Genomic DNA, 19,201 nt, shown 5'->3' with positions numbered 1-19,201 from the left:
CAAATGTAGGAATTTCTACGTGTGCACAGAAAAAAAGCAGTGATCAGTATGAGTGTCTCATTTGTGCAAGTAGTTGAAGACAGTAGGATGAATGAATTCCTTCCAGCTGTGAATGAAATCTATAGGAAATGTACTCTCATCACTCTAAGTTGGCCAACAAATTAGATTTTAAGTAAATTAATCACTTAAGAGAATACTTCTCACCTTAATTTCTCAGTGCCTTGGAATCTCATCCTGAGCCATGCAGAAAATGTAGCATAGGATCATGTGAATAGAGATTTTCTGTACTCCAGAGGAAGCGGCCCAAGTTACCATAATTCTGGCATCCTAATCTGTAGCTTTCAGGATGCCTTATACTGTGTGTCACCGTAATACAAGTAGTTAAGTGTTGTTTGATTTGCACACGTTACCTCCAAATCTTTTGTTCACTATCAGCTTTACTTCCTAATCAGTATTTCCTACACTGAGGATAAATAAAACAACATTAAATGATGGAGGGGGGTGTTGAAATAAAATTTTTAATATTTGTAAGACATCAGATACAATTCATACTTTTCTTGTTCAGAAACAGCGGTCTGTTCTGAATTACTGTGCTCTAGTTCACCTACTGTAGCCATCGACTCACTGTACTCTTTTCTCAGAGAGCCCTCTACTGACCTAAAACACCGTATGTTAAACTGAATGTCAGATTCCCCAAAATATCGTTTGACCTGTAGTGTAAATACATGCCCTGGTACCAAGATAGATTTCAGTAAGAACATTTGGTATTACTGAATTTTTGGGAAGTTCTGAGTTTCCAGAAGCTGACGGCTTTAGTGCAAAGCAAAAATGTTTGTGACCAGATTTCTATTTCTTTGTGTAATTAAGGGAATGTGGTTCTTCAGAAAAACAAAGGGTCAAAGAAGTGGTTGTTTTCTCATGCTCCTGCCTCTGACTTCTCTTGTATGAGTCAGTTACATTTTTTGAGAGGTGATGAATGTAAGAACTCTGTAGACTGATTATGCAGGAAATTTTTCTATAGCAAATTGAGATCCTAGTATTAAAAATGCTTATTAATTTATCATGAGTCTCACTACCTGCTGCCATTCATACAGTAACATTAGGTGCTGAAATTATATTATTACCAGGGAAGCACAGATTTCATTTAAATAGACTCAATTTCTCATGCTTAATTAAAAAAATCTGATAACGTGAAGGAAGTTGGAAGGTGGTGGGGGAACCAGCAGAAAGCAAATTCAGGAAATTTGCCTGTATTATCAGAAGTATTTATCTAATTTTGCAGGGTGGAGTGATTGGCAAAGGCTGATTATTTTAACGTTTGAGATTGCTAACATTTTGGTTCTGAGATAGGATCTTAATATATGCAGAGATTTATTCCTTATTTTTTGGGGAGTGTACACTGAAACCATTGTTTTTGCTTGGGTAATGTCAAATGATCTCAGCAGGTCACTCTGCTAGTCAATAAGAGAGGAAAGAGAGAACCCTTGATGCAGATATCAACGCCTGAGATTAGACAATGCAACAGTCAGCCACAAAAGTCAAACCTTTTCATTCACCTGTAGAAGAAAAAAGAGAGAAAAAAGTTTGAAGTCATTTTCAGCAGTCAGTTACTGATCACCCTAGGCAGCACGTATCCTTCCATGCTCTTTCCTCATCCTGAACCCCATGTACAATGTGTGAAGGGAGAGGTGCAAGGTGTGCGGGCAGACACGACTCCAAGAAACGTGTGTCTGATGTCAAAGGAAATCTAGACCCAGAGTTCAAATAAGTTGCCCAGTGTCCCACACTTATGAATTACAAGGATTATTTGAGTCTGTAGTAGGGAGTCTCACATACAGAGGTCTCTTGTGTCTGTAGTTGTGAATTTACACACATGTACTACAGCACCTTGTTACATTACCTGCTTTCTAATATGATTTGTCATGGTTTTGGTAGATTAGCTGCCATGTGTGGGCTTCTTTTCTCTAGAAGTGCACAGATGTCAGTAAGGTGAAGTGGTGTTAATATTCAGAGAATAAAATTAAATAGTAAAAACCTGAAAGTTATAGAATGCAGGAAAGAAGAAAAACTATGTTGCAGAGGTATATGGCCTGAAATACAAAGGAGTTGTCACTGCACAATTCAGGTTTCAAGTAGCTGTGTCTAATTCATTCCAGCAGGTAAAATTGGAGTACAGCACTACTGAAGAAGAGTGTTCACAACAGGATAAACATGGCAGTTTACCTGATTTGTTAAGTTATGTGTTTTGTAGCTTGGCATGTGAAGAGATCTGAGATGCCTGTTTAGATTTTAGCACTCTTAATGTAACTAAAAATGTCCCAAAGGCTCAGCACTTACACCCACTGAGGTTTACATAGCACACAGGCTAGATATAGTGCAGAGTTCCAAACTTCAGCAGACAAAAATAAAAACAAGATGGGCATGTGAACTTCTGTGTAAAAGAAACTGCCTGCACACTGTATGCTGATGTTTGTTCTGGCTTTTTACATTTTTGCATACTGGATTTTACGTATCCAATTTTTCTTTGAATTGTGCATGCCAATAGATGTTCTTTGAGTTGTTAGTAGGCAGCTTGGATACTCGAAGAAGGAAGTTGCCTTGAAAACTGAGTTTACCTCAGATTAACTCACTGGAAAACCAGGTGTGACATACTTGCTAGAAAAGAAAATCAATTATGAACCCCCTCTAACTCCATTTTAATTAGTTTCCTTATTAACATTGTAAACCAGCTAAATAAAGGATATTTATGATTTACATAGATGAACAAATTGTGTGTGTTTAATCCAGTTATTGTATCGTCAGAGTCATTTGGAGAGTGGTACAGATCCACACGATGTCCCTGAGAGCTGACTTTTGTAGTGAAATTAAGTTCATAAGTTGGGTAGAACTGCAAGAAGGAATGGTTTTAAATGAGTAGGCTTAGCACTTTAGAAGTGAATGGAACCTATGTCTTCATTTCTTAAGAGCCATGTGGTACTGAATCATCTTTAACACCAGCATTTTTGGAAGTCGGTTTTATTTTTGTTTGTTTGTTTGTTTTTGTTTTGTTTTTTTCTTTTGGGATCTGCATGGAATCAGAGGCATAAAGGCAGGAGAAGTAGTTATTTCCTTCCTACAAAGATGTTTACACTCTAAGGTAAAAGACCTTGAAAAAATGTTATAATACTTTGACATAAACCTATTTTGAAAATTCAGATTCATTTTGCAGTATTAAGTATAACTCTACAATGGTTGTTATGTTTCATATTAATATTTATCTTTAAAGTAATTGGATGTTCATTAAATTTATTTTAGTTTACTGAAGAATACCTTTCCCAAAGCCAAGTGCAGTGAAAATATTACTCATTATTTTTTCATTTTAAATTGTGTAAGTAAAGCATTTCAGAATCAATTAGCATTTGAACTGTAATTTTCTTCTTTAGATTTGATAATTGTGCAAATGCTACATCAATTATTGTGTGTGTTGTGTGTGTATTCATATGTATAAATGTTATTTGAGAAGTTGTCGTTAGTTAGAACCAGTTCAATATGGGAATAAAACCAATTATGCTGCTTTAGCATTTCAGTTTATGAGAAAATTGTTGTCTTTACTCTTTGCTAAGTTATTCTTGCATTTAATAATTCAATACCCAGTTCGAACCATTTTTCAACAGGGAAAAGGAGGCAGAAGCTTGTCTTTATTTTCCATGTATATTCAGTGTTGTACTCCAGGGAATGGTATATCCAAAAATAAGACTATAAATAAGAAATCAGCAGCCTTTTCTTTCTTGCTGCATTATGTAGGTTTGATATATGCTTCCGCAGCATTATTATTTACTCTGTTCAAATCAATGCTCTGAGCTTTCCCTGATGTGATTGATTTCTTCCAGATTAGCCTACGGAGTACGTGATTTAATAAACACCACTCTTACCTGTTTGCTAACTCACAAATGTCTGCACTAGTACATACAGAGAAACCATAAAGTTTCCAAAATGCTTCAGTCAGTCATAAGATTTTGATGGTATAACTTTATTTGAATAGGAAAGAGAAAACAACTTTGGTCTTATGTAGTCAAAAGCAAAATAAAATTGCTTGGAAGAAATAGAAATAAGGCAAGAACTGATAAAAATTAACCCAGATTTTGTAGGAGATAATGGTGAAAAGCAAAGATGCTTATTTGGTTATTCTCTGTAACGCCACTTTCATACCTCAGAAAAGAAGCATTTTTTCCATACTTCTGTGTTCTTAAACATTGTGGTAACAGATTGAAAACTATCAGTAGCACTATATAGCTGTTCATGTCCCTCCCTAAAATATACCTGTGAATTTGTAGTGAAGGTTTTTGCAGAAATGGAATGTCAGGAAGAATTCAAATGTTTTGTGTGCTACAGTACTATTTAGGATTCAATGGGTTTGGGCTCCCTATAGAATGCCTCTTCTTTCATAGGGTGTTATTTCATTACCACAGTTGCTTTACCATAGCAGCTTCCAGGTTGTGAATGTTTTGGACAACTGTATCTTGATATTGAAAGAGTTCTGTGCCGGACAGGGAAGGAGTTTCATGGCATTTGGACCTTTAGAACCAGATTTTTACAGTTGTTTATGGCTGGATTATATGAACCTGGTTTATGAACCTGTTTTGGATGCAGTTTTGTATGTATTTCTGTTTGTCCTAACAATTTAATTTTTGTATTTTTGCAATACCTCTCTGATATTCTCAAGGCCAATGTTTTCTAATGCGTTTCAACCCAGAAGCTTTAGTGTATGATCACCAATAGAAACCGTAATGGCCTTAGAGCATTAATGGACCATGCAGCTGGGAGGTTTGGAGAGAAGTTTCATGAGAGGTTACTGTGTTATATTTTAACACAGGTGTCCAAATATAGCATTTTTTCATCTTCTTTCAAGTTCACTCTTAGTTCTTTAGTTTTCCTGATAACAGCCTGACATTTTATTATTACTCCCTAATTTTTCTCACCATATATATGGTAGGTTTTTTTTTTTCTTCATGCCTTTTGCAATATTGTATTCTCTAGAGGTAAATCTCAACAGCTTCATAGTATGTCTCTGCTCACATGTGGATTGCAGCCTGATATACAGCACAATCCTGCGGTCTCTGTAGCCAAATCAGTCTGTGGCCAGGTCATTTCTTTAAGGCTTTCTTAGAAATGTTGTTGGGGTTCTATTAATCCTTTTCCAGGAAACTTCTATTTCTGATATTACCCTATTTTCATCCACTTTCCTGGGAGATTGTTTTCCTTTTCAATTGCTGTACAATTGCTTTTTAATATTACTTAGCATTGTTGGCTTTTCCTACTACTTTGTATGATAGAATTAAAATACCGCTTTCAGCACAGCAACTATCATATTGCTTTTGAAGGACAGATATTATTCTAACTCCCCAACACCTTGGGAGGTATTGTACAATATGATTCTATTCAGTCCACATTTTTATCAACACGATCACCGTCACCTGCAGCCATCATTCCATTTTAGAGCGCAGCCCTACAGCTATTTTTTCCCTTTTTGCAATATCAAGATATGAAGAAGATGAATGAAAGTTTCTTGCATGTTTTTGTCAGTGGGTTTTTATAGCTCCCATGAACAGTGATGGACTTGGCAGCCTGGAGACTGAAATCCTCTGTTTAATCACAGCCTAGGTGCAGTTCAGCAGAAAGACATATTTCTGTACACAGCCCCTCTAGCACGTCTAAGCCCTGAGCTGGAGAGCCTGTCTTATGTAAGTGAAAGACAGCACTCGGGCCACTCAGTCCCTGGCCTTTTCTGTGCAGCTGTTGAAAAGAAGCATTCATGCCATTGAGGTTTGTGACAGGTGCTGATGTCTGGCCTGGAGTGGACTGAGAAATCTCTTTCACTCATTTGGGAATTTCTTTTTGTAAGTTACTGAGAGAATATAGTGTTCTGTCCCGTCTGGAAGTTGTACGTCTGTGTGCATCAAGTTGTCACGTCTCTCTTCAAAAAGGCAGCAGGTTTTCAGGTCAACTTGCATTTAGCCATGGGCTTGATCTGAAGCTCATGAATGTCTGTGATTTTTTTTCTTTTTTACTTGTATAAACTCTCAAAATCCAATAGCTAGAACTAGAGACCAAAGTAAAACAATAAACCTAATTCATATTTTTAGGATGGTGAGGTGTTTTATTTGAAAATGAAGCAAAACTAAGGCCCTTCAGAGACTCGTGTGGTATCCTAGATCCAAAGAAAAAGTACCGCACAAAATTCTTGTGTGTGGTCATAAACTGTAATCTCTTAATGTTTTTCCACATTGTATTAGAAAGGCAATGGTCTAGGTCATATTCATTTTCACAGAGATGTGCTTATGGGATTTTATTCACTTTTCCCTAAAAATCCAATGTAATGAAATATGTGCTATTCCAAAATAAATGCTGGCTATTAAAACTGCTAGGAATTATTTGACTGTCTTGTGCGTTTTTTTGTATTTTTCAGCTAACAGGACAAGTGACTTTGCAAATTGCCAGTGAACCAGTTTTGCCGTTTAATGCCCTCGACATCGCATTAGAAGTTCAGAACAGTCTTAAAGGTAATTTTGTTAGAGGAATATTGTTCTCCATTAATACAGTGGAAAAAAAAAAAAAAAAGGATCATCTCTTCCCTGGTACAGATTTTCAATTTCCACTTAAATGATAGCCTATGATTTCAGTAGTTAAAAAGTGTCATTTTATAACGCCAAATAAAACACAGGTTTTGCTGCTAAATAAAGCCATAGAATGTTTCTATTTCTTCTGTTGTTACTATGTCAATTAAGGAATAGCTAGTACTAAAATCTCATAATTACTGTCAAAGATAGCAACCTGTGTGACCGAACTTGATTTTAATTCTACTCAAGGCTTTGTTCAGTACAAGGAAGAGCGAGCTTCTAATCCTGTTTCCATTTGGCTCCTTAATTTTCACAGTCATCTTCCTGGTTTGGTTATTGCACTAACTCAACTTGTTGGCAGTGCATGTGAACTTTTCTCCTTTTTCAGGTGTGAAAAAGCATGATAATTTACCAATACGTTTTCTTGATTAAGCGCTGAAACCCTGGAAGTTTCCTAGTCAGAAAGTGAACAAAAGTGACTGGTAATTTGGAAATGATACAGATATAATTCTCATAGACTCTGAACTTGGCGCTGTTTGCAAGGTGTAGGATGAATGCCCTGATATGAGACTGCTCTGTCAAGATTGTGGAGTCATTAGCCATTATTAATATTCTGGTGTCACCTCATTTCTGGCTCTTTCTGTTGTCTTGTGGCCTTTTAGGGCTTGATAAAAGAACAAGCATTCTGCAGGCTTTTTGTGCTATGTTGATAACAGAACCCAATTAAGCTGATAGCCTGTGCCTTGAGCTGTTTAAGGTAACCCAGTTAAAGGGTGCAGTTGTGTCTTACCAATGATGAAAAGAGTATCTCTCTTAGCTCCAGTCCTGAGGACTAAGGAGGTATTCAAATGAGATGCAACTCTCTCCTTCCTTTTCTAAGTGACTAGTTGAAAGTAGGCGGGATGTGGAGAGCACATAAGAAGCTTAGTCCTTTGAGATTATATCTTTTTGATAGCTGCCAAACTCTAAGATAATTCCTTGAATGTGTACTAACTGAGATATTTCTGAAGCTGGTATTCTGATCAGAGTTCAGTGAACTTAAAAGGAATATTAAAAGGTACATGCCTGAGAAGAACCCCCCTGAAATTTGAAAGACTACTCCAAGGCATGATCTTGGTAGGACCTCACAGTGGAAAAATGTGAGATAGGTAAAAACATGTTGTTATTTCCTCATCCATCTCTGATACAGATTACCTGTAGTGTGCTAAGGCCTTTCAAAAATAATTTTTCTATGTATGGGTTTATGGAACTCTCAAACTGATCTGTTAAATAAAGATGTATGTTCTATAAAATCACAATAAAACTAGATAGTTTAACAGAATGTGAGATCCTATCTCAAAGATTTTTTGCAATCTTGAGGTGTTGCACCTGCTTTTCATTCACTCCCTACAGTATAAAGTATCACTTGTTTGTAATACACATTCCAAAAGTATGATCCCTTTTCTTTAATCTTTGCCATCCATCATTGTCAAGACCTAGAAGTCAGTAGGCTGGCAATGCTCTGGAATCAGTGAGCATCCAACAAGACAAGCAATTTGAGCTCTGTTGTGCCATATAAACATTGGTTTAGTTCAGCCTAAACACAGCAGGAAGGATCATCAAATAAAAAGTGTGGCTCAGCTGGTATTCCTTCAACTGAACACGAGATGTCTGGTATCGTTCTTCCTTTTCTCTTCACTTTGAGTAACAGGAAATGTTGATTTAAACTGACTTTTTTCCTCTAACTTCAGTTAGATCATTCATCTCAGCCACTTCAGGGGAGGGAAAATTATTTTCTAGGCTGTAGGGCCAGCAGGATAAATTTTCTTCCAGCTGTTCACTTTGGAGTTTTCTTTAATGGCTTTTCTCATGACTGTCATGTTTCATCTATCTCTGATTTGTGTCAAATAACAGTTTATTTTTATTTTGGAAACCAAGAAGACAATGGTCTTTTTTTTGATTACTTGGAGTAGAAGTTGCACTTTTTAACATGGCTTGTGGATTTCTTCATTCCTGAAAATATTTTATGTTGTCTTAGATTTCCAGTTCAAAGATACATTGAGTAAACTGTTTTCCTTCTCCAACTTGATGAAAACTGTGAATGTAGAAAAGTTGAAGGGAAATCTGCATGACATGCTTGAAGATTAGGCTTGATTTTCTGTCTCGCATATGGTTCAGCCAATCACTTCAACACGTATTTTATTGCCTGTTGGATTTTCTCACATTCTTGAATTCATAGGTATAAATACTTGAGTCACAGTTTTTCAGGCTTCTGGATGTCCTCATAAAAAGATGTGTGCATCTTGATATTTGCTAATATTCCATTTATTTATGTTTTCAAAGGATTAATTCTGTTATGGATGTCTGTACTGTTAGCTCTGTTAAGTTCAACAGGATGTTGCTCTGCACTTTGTAAACCGTTTCTTACCTTCAGGATAGGCTGGATGGCAGGTTGTAGGGAAATGTCATCCACAACATGTTTCCATCTGGCTCAGGGCCTGTTCCTCAGAAAGGTGGGGAAATGGCTGTTCAGCACCATGTTTTCTCCATTTGGAGCTCTTGGAAACAATCTGCTGCTTTTGGGTTTACCTGAAAGGAAGGATTGTGACTGGAGAGTCATTTCTTTTTGTGTGTCCATTGATTATCTGATGTTTAACAGGAAAGCTTGTGGTCATAAATTATATGAGATGGGTTCTAAGAGTGAAAACCAGGTCCCTGGGGCTATTCAGGCTGTTATCTATATGATCACAGATGTAATGTCTTAGAGAAATTCATAAATAAGCGACAGTTTAAAATATTCACATTAACTACACATTGCAGTTGTGCAGTGTTTGTGCCTGTCATGCATTTAAAAACTAGACCCACTGCAACTTGAATCAAATACAAAAATATCGTTGCATAATATGAAAACCCAATTTATCCTTTGAGGTAGGGCACAAGCAAGATGTCAGATCTGGTGTGTGAATGATACAAATGGTTCTTTTAAGTACTTCTATAAGTACTTTGTATGCATATGCAAGTACAAATGTATAAGCATTTGCATGTAATTATTTTGTATATCTATAAGTATTTTTATTCAAAACATTAATATCATCTGCTAAATGCACTGTGCATTCTGGACTTGCTCATTGTGGCCTCTCTTACACTGGATCTGAGCCTCTCTACATAATCTAGTATTTATTACAGCAGACTTCAGGGATTGATGAAGGTGTTAAAAGTGTCTCACTAGGATCAAAAGCCTTTCTGCACGTTTGCACCTGACAACCAGGTTTGTTGTGAGCCGTGTCTTTTGCTTAGGTGCTGTTGGCTCTGGAAGCTGATACTGTTGGAGGTCACTGGGTCCACCTGGACTCATGCAGACCTTTCAAAAATTGGTATCTGTACCTTTCAAAAATCAGTATCTGTTGCCCCAGCCTTAGGTTTTGGCTGAGTAGCACCAGACCTGCATGCCAAGATTCCCTAGCTGTGGCTGTCATCACAGGCTGCTGAAGCTGGTAAAGAAATCATATAAGCTGTAAGCTATGTCTAATAGGTAGTGGCTGAGAAAAGCCTATGAAGACAAATTAAGTGGGGATGAGATTTTCTGATTTTCCCCTTATAGGGAGAGCTAGAGCTGGGACTTAAAGCTCCTTGGCTGACACGGTGTCGGTTGTACATTGCTTCCTATCAGTTAGGCCCTTTCTTCTCCTCAGAATGGATGTTTTACAGATGTTACAGCATCTGAAGTACTTGGGATGATAATAGTAAGCAATGCTAGCAGAAGTTTAAAAATAATCTGTTTTATGATAAGCCTTTTCCAGGAAAATCTGCATGACTTTCCACAGCCCTGGATCAACTCATACATTTCAAAACATCAGTCTAAACTCTTCATCCTTAGAAAAATCAATACAGAAATATATCTCTGTCATTTACTTGATGGCTGCATGCTCAGTGCCTACAGCTATCTGCTAGTCTTCAGCTTGCATCATTTTACCTGCTTGACCGTGTTTCCCCAATCATTTAGGGCACTTCTCAGAGTTACTTTCTCCATCTGTCTGTAATGTTCAGAAAGCTTCCTTCTTTACTGTTCCCACCCATTATTCTTGACTGCTACAGAGATGATATAGGATAGAAATTCTGTCTTTGCCATGAGACATTGACATCTTGTCTTCAATATTCTTTCAAGGATATTATGTATTAGTACTGGCAAACCTTTCATCAGCCTGAAAAAAAAAAAAATAATAGAAAAATGAATTTTCTGTGGACAAAGCATTTGGTACGGAAGGGAAAGGAGGAGCATCTGTTCCATAGCAGTAGCCCATATGTGTTTCAGCACCTCTGTACAAAATCGTTGATAGCTTGCGCTGTATTAGCACACATAATATGTCACAGCATGCCTTTTTAATGATTACCTTTTTGAAAAGAGACTTCTAGTAGCAACACCAGATTAGTTTGCTTGGTCAGTAGCAGTCATGGTAGCAAAATTGAAGCTGATGGCAACATATTCTTTGCACTGAAGATGTCCGTGGATTTGTGTTTCTGCCCCCTTTAGGGTACTTTCTACAAAGCTTTCCCATTCAGATTTTCCACTGCCAGGTCTGATCATCCAATTTTGCACAGCATGAAAACTCTTCCTACTGAATACAACAACACACCATAGCTGATCCTGAATTTGCAAGCTAATCAAAACCTGAAGCAATTTCCCTTCTCTCTTCCATGCAAGCACATGCTCACATGCATGGAGAGTGAGTGTCATGCCTTAAACTGCTGATTTGTCTGTGCTTATTCTCCTGTAGGTACTGGTAGGCAAGTACATGCATACCAGAGGGCACAAACACAATTTAAAAATGTTAAACCTCTAGCAGTACTTTTCATAAGAGCAATCAGTTACACAGGGAAAGGCTTTTGCATTCAGTGTCTGTAAAATAAATTTCTATTTGTTGTAACCTGTTTCTGACTAAAATCCAGTTACCTTTAGCTAGTGTAATGAAACTTGACAGTGTAATTCTCTGATCAAGAGTATAAATACTCTTGATTCACTTTCTTGTACTTGAAATTTTATTTATTTAACAACTAAAGAACTAGCTTAGATGATTCATCATGATTCATACTAGAAACAAAAGGACAAAGAATACAAAATGTAGTAATGTGGCATTGTTTTCTTAAGTGAATTAACACTTGCAGGATTTTTAAAAATTTTCTGTGAAGGAGGGTTATGAGACATTATTAGTTAATGCATCCTTTTCTTTAAAAATCATTTACCCTTCCCCTTCCAGCTTTTCAACTTGAGAAAAGCATAAATGACAGTTTCCCTTGGCAGTGATGTTCAGTGTGTTGTGGTAAAAACTTCTGATGTCCTTAAAACGGTGTCCTTCATTCTCTGTGGTACCACTAGGCATAGACACTTGCCAGTCTCATCCTGAAGTATTAAAAAAGGGACCTAGGTGTTTGTTTCATAATGAGTGCTGATTTGGAGTGAAAGGTAAGCAGTGCTTTTTACTCATGACTATAAAGTAAAATGTGGTTGGTTTAGGGGGAAAATGCATGTTGTGGATAAAGGAGTAAAAGCATTTACAGGATTTTTATGTTACAGAAAGGGTAGTCTGGTTGGCTTCGTTTCCAGATATAGAATGAGGTATTTTCCATGTATCTCAACTTGCCTATTGAAAAGGCATAGCTAACGTACAATTTTTTATGTAATATTCAAAATAAAAATTATTAATGTTGTATGTTACTTGGAATATGAAGTGCTTTTTCTAACAGGGTGGATTTAAACCTTTCCATACTGACACAAGTCCCTGGGTAAGGTGTGCACAGTGCCTGGACTGTGTGCATGGAAAGCACAAGTTCTTCAGTTGCAGGGTGTTTGCCTGGGATTTGAAAATTGAGGGTACGATATTTTGCAAAATGCCACAAATGTACCAAGTTTATATACTTGGAGTATATTTTTCTAAGGCATCAGCCTAACTTAATCAGACTTTAAATTACTCCAGACTGAATCAGAAAGATACCAGTCCTGTACATCAAGGTACTGCAGTGCCTGTTACCCATTCTAATTAGGGAAAGGTGGATTGGGCAAGAGTCACTGACAAAGCAACCTTGTCCCAAGCTAAGACAGACACAAACCATCTTCTCTCACTCCTGTTCTCACAAGGAGCTTCTGTTCATTGTTGAAATTCATTTTGATAGCTCAGGAAATCTGACAGTTTCTCTCGCACCAGCATCTGTCTTTCCATGTATTTTGGATCATTTCATGTTTTGCTAGATTGGAACGTGTTAGTCAGCTGAATGACAGGAGCACGTGGGGATCTATGAACTCCTTTCCTTTTGCTGAAATATATCCAATAGCAAATCTCTTCTTGCATAAGAGAGGGAGAATATGTCATATTCAGGCATTTCCTTGAATTACTTAGTTGTACCTATTTGCTTTTCCGTTACTGTTATGTGATCACCTTTCAGACTCCATCCATAAATAGTTTGAGAAATGGCCTCATATTCTCCATTTACTATTTCTGATCTCTCCATATATCTATTAGACAAGAAACTTTTATATTCGTCTGACTAATGTCTTGAACCACCTTGTTGGATTAGCCGTCACTAAGATACTGAACTCACCAAGGGTTTTTTTTAATTAAATCATTGTTTAAAAGGTCTAAGGATAGTTAATTTCCTTGTCCTTAATAGGTGAAGTGAATCTTGGTCTTAAAGATCATTTCTACATCCTGGAAATGTTTTTGGTGACTGATGTTATTTTTGACTTTATATCAGGTTCAGAATCTGCTTTGTCTCTCCATGTGCATGTAAAAATTAAAGAAGTTTATGCACACACTGGGAAAGGTGGGCATGCACTTCACCTGCACTGCAGGTTGAAATAGACGGCACGTTGACAATGCTCCAGTTCACGTGGCATGTTCTTATTTCTGAACCATGAATAGGGAAATATCCAAAACACAGCGTGCTCCAAGGTGTTGTGGGCCTTTATTCTTTTGGTGTCTGTGTAGGACTGCAAACAAAGTTACAGTTAACATTCCAAGTTTAAAAAGTTATGGAAATATTGACTGGATTAGAATTTACATTTGGATATCAATTAAAGTGTTAGTTGGCTCATTGGCATACAATGTAAGTGATTAAGAGGAACAAATTTGGATCCCCTCTACAACTGTTGTTAACCTCTAGGATTCTAAAACATTGAACAAAATTCAATTAAATTCTACATATTATGGTTTTTGGTATAGCAGTCATTATGGAATCTGAGCACAAGCTTTCAACTTGAGAGCTGCAGCATCAAAAGGCATTTAATAAATTCTGTCTCAGAAGGAAATGTCACAGTTGCTGATTTATAACCATTGCTTCCTGCATGCCCATTTTTTCAATGGTAGATTTCAAGCTACTTTCCTCATGGCTTATTAAATCTTAAAACGTCACATCCCAAACTGATCTTTGAAAAACAGATCAGAGCTTTTGATCAGCACAATGATCTGTGGCTTTCCTCGAGCCATTACATAATTCTCACAAGGGAAAAGAAACTCAGATTTTAATTGGGCTATTAATTTTGACTTGTAAGCAAAAGTAACAAGCAACATTCTCTTCATCACTGGCAACTGCCTTTGTCTTACTGTTCCTAGGTGATGACATAGATATTCCTCAGTTGCTGGCATTGGCATCACAGCTGAGGGACACTGCAGAATTGTTCCAATCAGATGAGATGCGCCCAGCTAATGACCCCAAGGAGCGGGCTCCTATCAGAGTCAGGATGCTCAATGATGTGCTACAAAGCTTGGAGAAAAGCTTCCTGGTTCATCGAGCTCCTCCAGGACTTTACAGGTATTGTGTTCAACTCATTCTTCATTTGTGGGGAAATGGTGATCTCCCATAGTGTGGTTTTCAAAGCTGTCATGCTCTCTAAAAAAAAAAAATCTCAGTGAATATCCAAGATTAAAGCTATTTTTTCCCTATCTCATCCATCCTGCAGAAAACATTAATTCGTTACAATACAAGAGGTCATTAGAATGCAGCGCTGTAGCATTTCTGTCATGACACTGCTGCTAACAAGATGTACAGTGTGATGGCAACTCAGGCAGCATGACAGATACTTGTGTTAGACGGTACAATAAGCTTTCACAAGAAGAAAAGATTTTGAAGTCTAATACTGCTTGACAAGCTCCACCTATGTTTTATTTAAAACTTTTTACAGTTCATTGACGATTCAGAATTATACAAGATACTGTGTGGCATTATTTAATATATTTAATTATATAGCATTATTCTTGGGTGCATTTCAACCAGTCAAAGGGAGTAGAGTGGCGTGAATGAGAGGGCCTTAGTCAGTCACCGTTCATAACATCTTGTCTCTGGTTAGAATTATTCTCCAGTATGTATTCAGCTGCACTACCCAGGTTGATTTTAAGATGTCATAATCACTCAATCTTTTGCTTTCTAAGAAAGAAATCTACAGGTCTGTATCTCTCACCATAAATTCCTCTACAAAAAAAACATACAAACAAACAACAACAACAGCAACAAAACACCACACCAAAAAAACCCCACCTTAACAGCAATCAGTAGCTTAAAAAAGTTTGAAAAGCAAGAATTGGCCAAGCGCGCCCTGAATAATGCCTGGTCCTCTGGGTGCTCCGCACAAGTAATAAAGTGTGCGTGTTTGCTTCAGCACACACTGGAGCGCTGTATTCCAGCCCATCAGTGTTCTGCTGCGTAGCCTGACCCCAGGGATGTGTTTGGAATGCCCTGGGCTAGGGAGCTGAGGCCATATGTGGGTTGATGGACTTCACTGGGCCTACTGGGATTGTTGTGAAGGACCTTGTGGCTGCAGATAGCGAATGGCACATCCATAATGTCCATTAGGAGCCTTTCCCAGGTAAAACTGTCCCTAAAGCCATAGTCAGGTTTTACTTCCGGAGAAACAGTTGACATGAAAGAGAGCTCGGAAGTGAACTGACATACATACACAGGAGACAGACAGGGGCCAGGACACAGAAGTGAATGAGGCATCTGTGTTATTTAGGAATATAAACGTACTTGCAACTAGAACTAACTAAAGTAATAAAAAGATACTTTGTTGCAGCTGATGGGGAAAAACTGTTAAATGTCTGGTGCTAGTGATATTTCAAGTGGGCACAAAATAGGTGGCAGAAGCACACTTTGGAAAAAGAGCACAAAGCTACAGCATCAGGAGGAAGAGATTCTTCCAAGCATCGGGAATGGCGTAAAACAAATGCAGCCATCTTTTAACAAAAAAACAAAAGAAAAAAAAAGAAAATATAGTTGTGGTGAACTCAACAGTGTTAATGAATAAAATTCCCACAGCTATAATAAAGAAAATATGATATTTGGGGAGGGACTAATTTACTTCATTCCTGCTGTGACTGGATTTATAATATAAAGAAATAAACCAAAATGTGATTAAATAAATTCTAATATTCCAGGTTTAATGCTGCTGTCTGTCTTGTCTGAGCTGGTATGGTGTTGCAAAGGAGCCATAAAACTGCTTAACATAATGTAATGTGTCTGCATTGCATTGCGAAGGCACATTGTTGAATCTGGCCCAGTTCTTTATGTGTAAAAATAAATTATACCAAAACTCATGATCCAAATAACAGGGTTTTTGAGGTCTTCTAATATTTAAATTCTTGTAGTGCTTGCAGTATTAACTTTGTTATGTATCAGGATGTAATTGCTAGATATACAGGTATAAGGTAAATTAAATTTTTCATCTGCCTTCTCTCAGCAGTACTTTGGTGCACAGCGCAGTGTTCACATTGGCAAAGTAAATAGTATGGAAGTGAAAATTTTGTAAATTTTACACTCCTGATTTTATTACATTTGATACAAGATTTAATAGTAGACGATAATAGAGTTTGCTTGAAAACATTGGATTTGTCTTTACTCTGAGCTTTTTTACCTATCATCAGGAGTATATAACAGTAAAGTACACCTTGTGTACCATACTTATTTAAAAGGAATGCGTTCTTCGTACTGTGACAAGGTGTGTAATTGTAGTGTAAATTTACCTTTAATGCAAATAGAGTTGAGGACAGTCATAGATTTCTGATTTCCTTTCCTGACATTAAAAATCTGCAGCACAGTTTCTTTTCAAAAAAGGCACCTATCAATGAATCTTTATTTGGGTCACTTTTTACGGATTGAAAGCCCTTCTATTAATTGATACAGTTGTATGAATCTATTTTGTGTTCTGAAGCTATAATTGTTTCACGGGGAGACTAGAAGTACTTGAAAAACCTGATATACTTTTTTTTTTTTCTTGTATAACTTTAAGCTTTTCTTTATGTAATTTGCCAAAGAAAACAAACAAAAAAATTGGTCTCGCAGCCAGGACCTTGCATGCCATGTTTCATCCCAGTCAGAAGATGGATGGGCAAGTTATAAAGCCCTGAAATAGTGGTTTATAATGGAAATGCTGGCAGCCCTTTAACTATAGCAGCGCAAGCAGTGCAGCAATAAATACTATGCTTCATCTGTAAACAGAAATTTAGGATGCAGTTTGCAGCCTTGACCTTCAGGCTCCAACTGTGTTTAGATCATTAAGATTCCATAAATACTGTAATTTACAGCCTTCTGAAGGAAGAATTTGTGTGTACAGTAAAGCACGTATTCTTCATGAAAAAATGATTGCTTCCTGTATACCCATTTGGACTCATATTCTCAACCTCAATCAAAGTACTTGACAAATTTGCTGAAGTTTAGGCATCATTTTTAGGCTTATGTTTGTCCTAATTCACAGCTCTCCAGATCTATACTATGTTTTTACTTCTAGAACTTGAATTAAATGGAAAGGTGGATTTTTTGCTTTACTCCAGGAGGAAGGTTGCAACCTACTTGTGTTTTTCCACTACAAGGGAACTAATATATATTTTCTCTTATCTCACTCATTGCCATAGCTGTAGTTTCTTACCATATGTATGTAGTTAAAAAGATAGATGCTTCATTCCAGTCAATGTCATAGGGCAATATTTGGGCATAATTGATGCATTATTCATCTATAATGAGCAATAAAATTATTCAAAGTTACAGAATTCAATTTTTTTTTGTTATTTTAGGACATCCTAACTAAATTTAAGTAATGATGATTCACATTGGCAGGTTGTTCAATACAGCATCAGTAAACACTGTAGTTCAGATTTTTATCCTTCTTACCTAAACTTCATGACATTGAACTGAAAATTTGACAATAGCAGACTTTCCCCATGATATTCTATTTCCAGCTGAGCTGGAAATACACAACTACAGCTTTCATCTGTGTATTTTAGTCTTATCCAGAAATACAGGCAGAATGAAAAATAATAGGTTGGGAAATATTACCCTACAAGGGTTACCCTGGGGCTTGATTTGGAGTTAGGACAAAATCTCTGAATTTTATTGTACCTGAAGGATATCTGTGATTTGCAATGGTAACCCTGGGTGGACTTTCTAAAATAAATCTTTAGAACCAAAATAGGACAGCTATTGATATTTTTCATTTATCCGCCTTTGCTCCTCCTAACGTAGACATAATATTGATAATGTTCTGATTTAGATCTTTGTCATTATTTTAGTGGAATAATCAGTAGAAATTTATATATGTTTGTTTTTTTCCTTTAACCATTTCTCACTTTCCACTCTTACAATGTATACTTGCACTGAAGATTTCTGTATATTTTCTGATGATCATACTTTGCTGCTAGTACCGATAACCATAGCTGACACTGCAGTGGCATGTACAAAGCTAAGGTAAGAACAGAGCTTCTGTTACTTTAGGCACTCTGCGCAGACAGAGAGAAAAAAAAAAAAGGATGATCTCAAGCATATTGTCCTCTCAGTGAGATGGTCAGCCTCAGCAAAGAAATAAGATAATTCTATAAATGCTGGTATATAGTAAGAAAACCTCAAATTCTTACCCTCGTCAGCATTCAGTAAAGCATGTGTAGTTGCCCGCTAGGGACAAGAGAAGATGCTTTATCTCTGCATTCTAAACCAAGGGTACTTCAGCCATAAATAAACATAGATGGAATCAAAGACCTGGGGCAGTTTCCCTACAGTGAAAGCAGCTTGTCTGATAAGGGCGAGGAAATACCAGCTGACCCCTGTTCTGATTCTGATTAACCGGAACTCTGCATGGCTTCTGAGCCATTTACATTTCTGTAAATGAATGTGAGTTAGGTAATGGGGTAAACGAGTCCATGCTGAGTTACTTGTCTCCTCTTTGTCTCTTTTGTCTTTCATGCATGAGCTAATCCTTAAAATTCTTTGATTTTAAAAGCCTGCTGTCATGCTTTTGTATCCTTTTCCCTCTACGAAAACACCTACCAAAACACCGACATGAGCAATATAATGAATAACAAGACAGCTTGTATCTTCTTGATGTTTATAAATATTGAGCTCAAATCTTAGGTTTATCTAGATTGAGTAAGACCATTCCCCCTTTTCTTCCTTGTATATTTTATTGTATTTCTTATATTTGCTGATCACCACAGCCTCTGCCAACCTGTCAACCTAATGTGTCTATCCTGTGTGTAGATTCCTTAGGTGTTCACAGAGAGAGTGGTCCCTTTTTGTTGAAAGGAACAGCACTTCAAGTGGCATTGAAACAGTGAATAATAATAATGCAAATAAATGAGACAATAGAAAAAACT

The 19,201-nt window shown here is 37.0% G+C and overlaps 1 protein-coding gene across 1 annotated transcript in view; it reads left to right on the top strand.

Annotated features, from left to right (window-relative positions):
* Positions 1-19,201, top strand: part of NAALADL2 (N-acetylated alpha-linked acidic dipeptidase like 2) — a gene marked incomplete at its 5' end in the record, with an annotated part of 331,247 nt that overhangs the window by 299,331 nt on the left and 12,715 nt on the right. Inside the window, 2 exons of the mRNA XM_082056016.1 lie at positions 6,446-6,539; positions 14,180-14,378. Of these exons, the coding sequence (XP_081912142.1) occupies positions 6,446-6,539; positions 14,180-14,378 (293 nt within the window). The remainder of the gene's footprint in view (positions 1-6,445; positions 6,540-14,179; positions 14,379-19,201) is intronic.

This window comes from Streptopelia decaocto (genome assembly GCF_964273445.1).
Source record: "Streptopelia decaocto genome assembly, chromosome: 6".
In the NCBI taxonomy this organism is placed as follows: domain Eukaryota; kingdom Metazoa; phylum Chordata; class Aves; order Columbiformes; family Columbidae; genus Streptopelia; species Streptopelia decaocto.
Note: the sequence above shows the minus strand (reverse complement) of the source record. Positions and strands in the feature narration are given on the sequence as shown.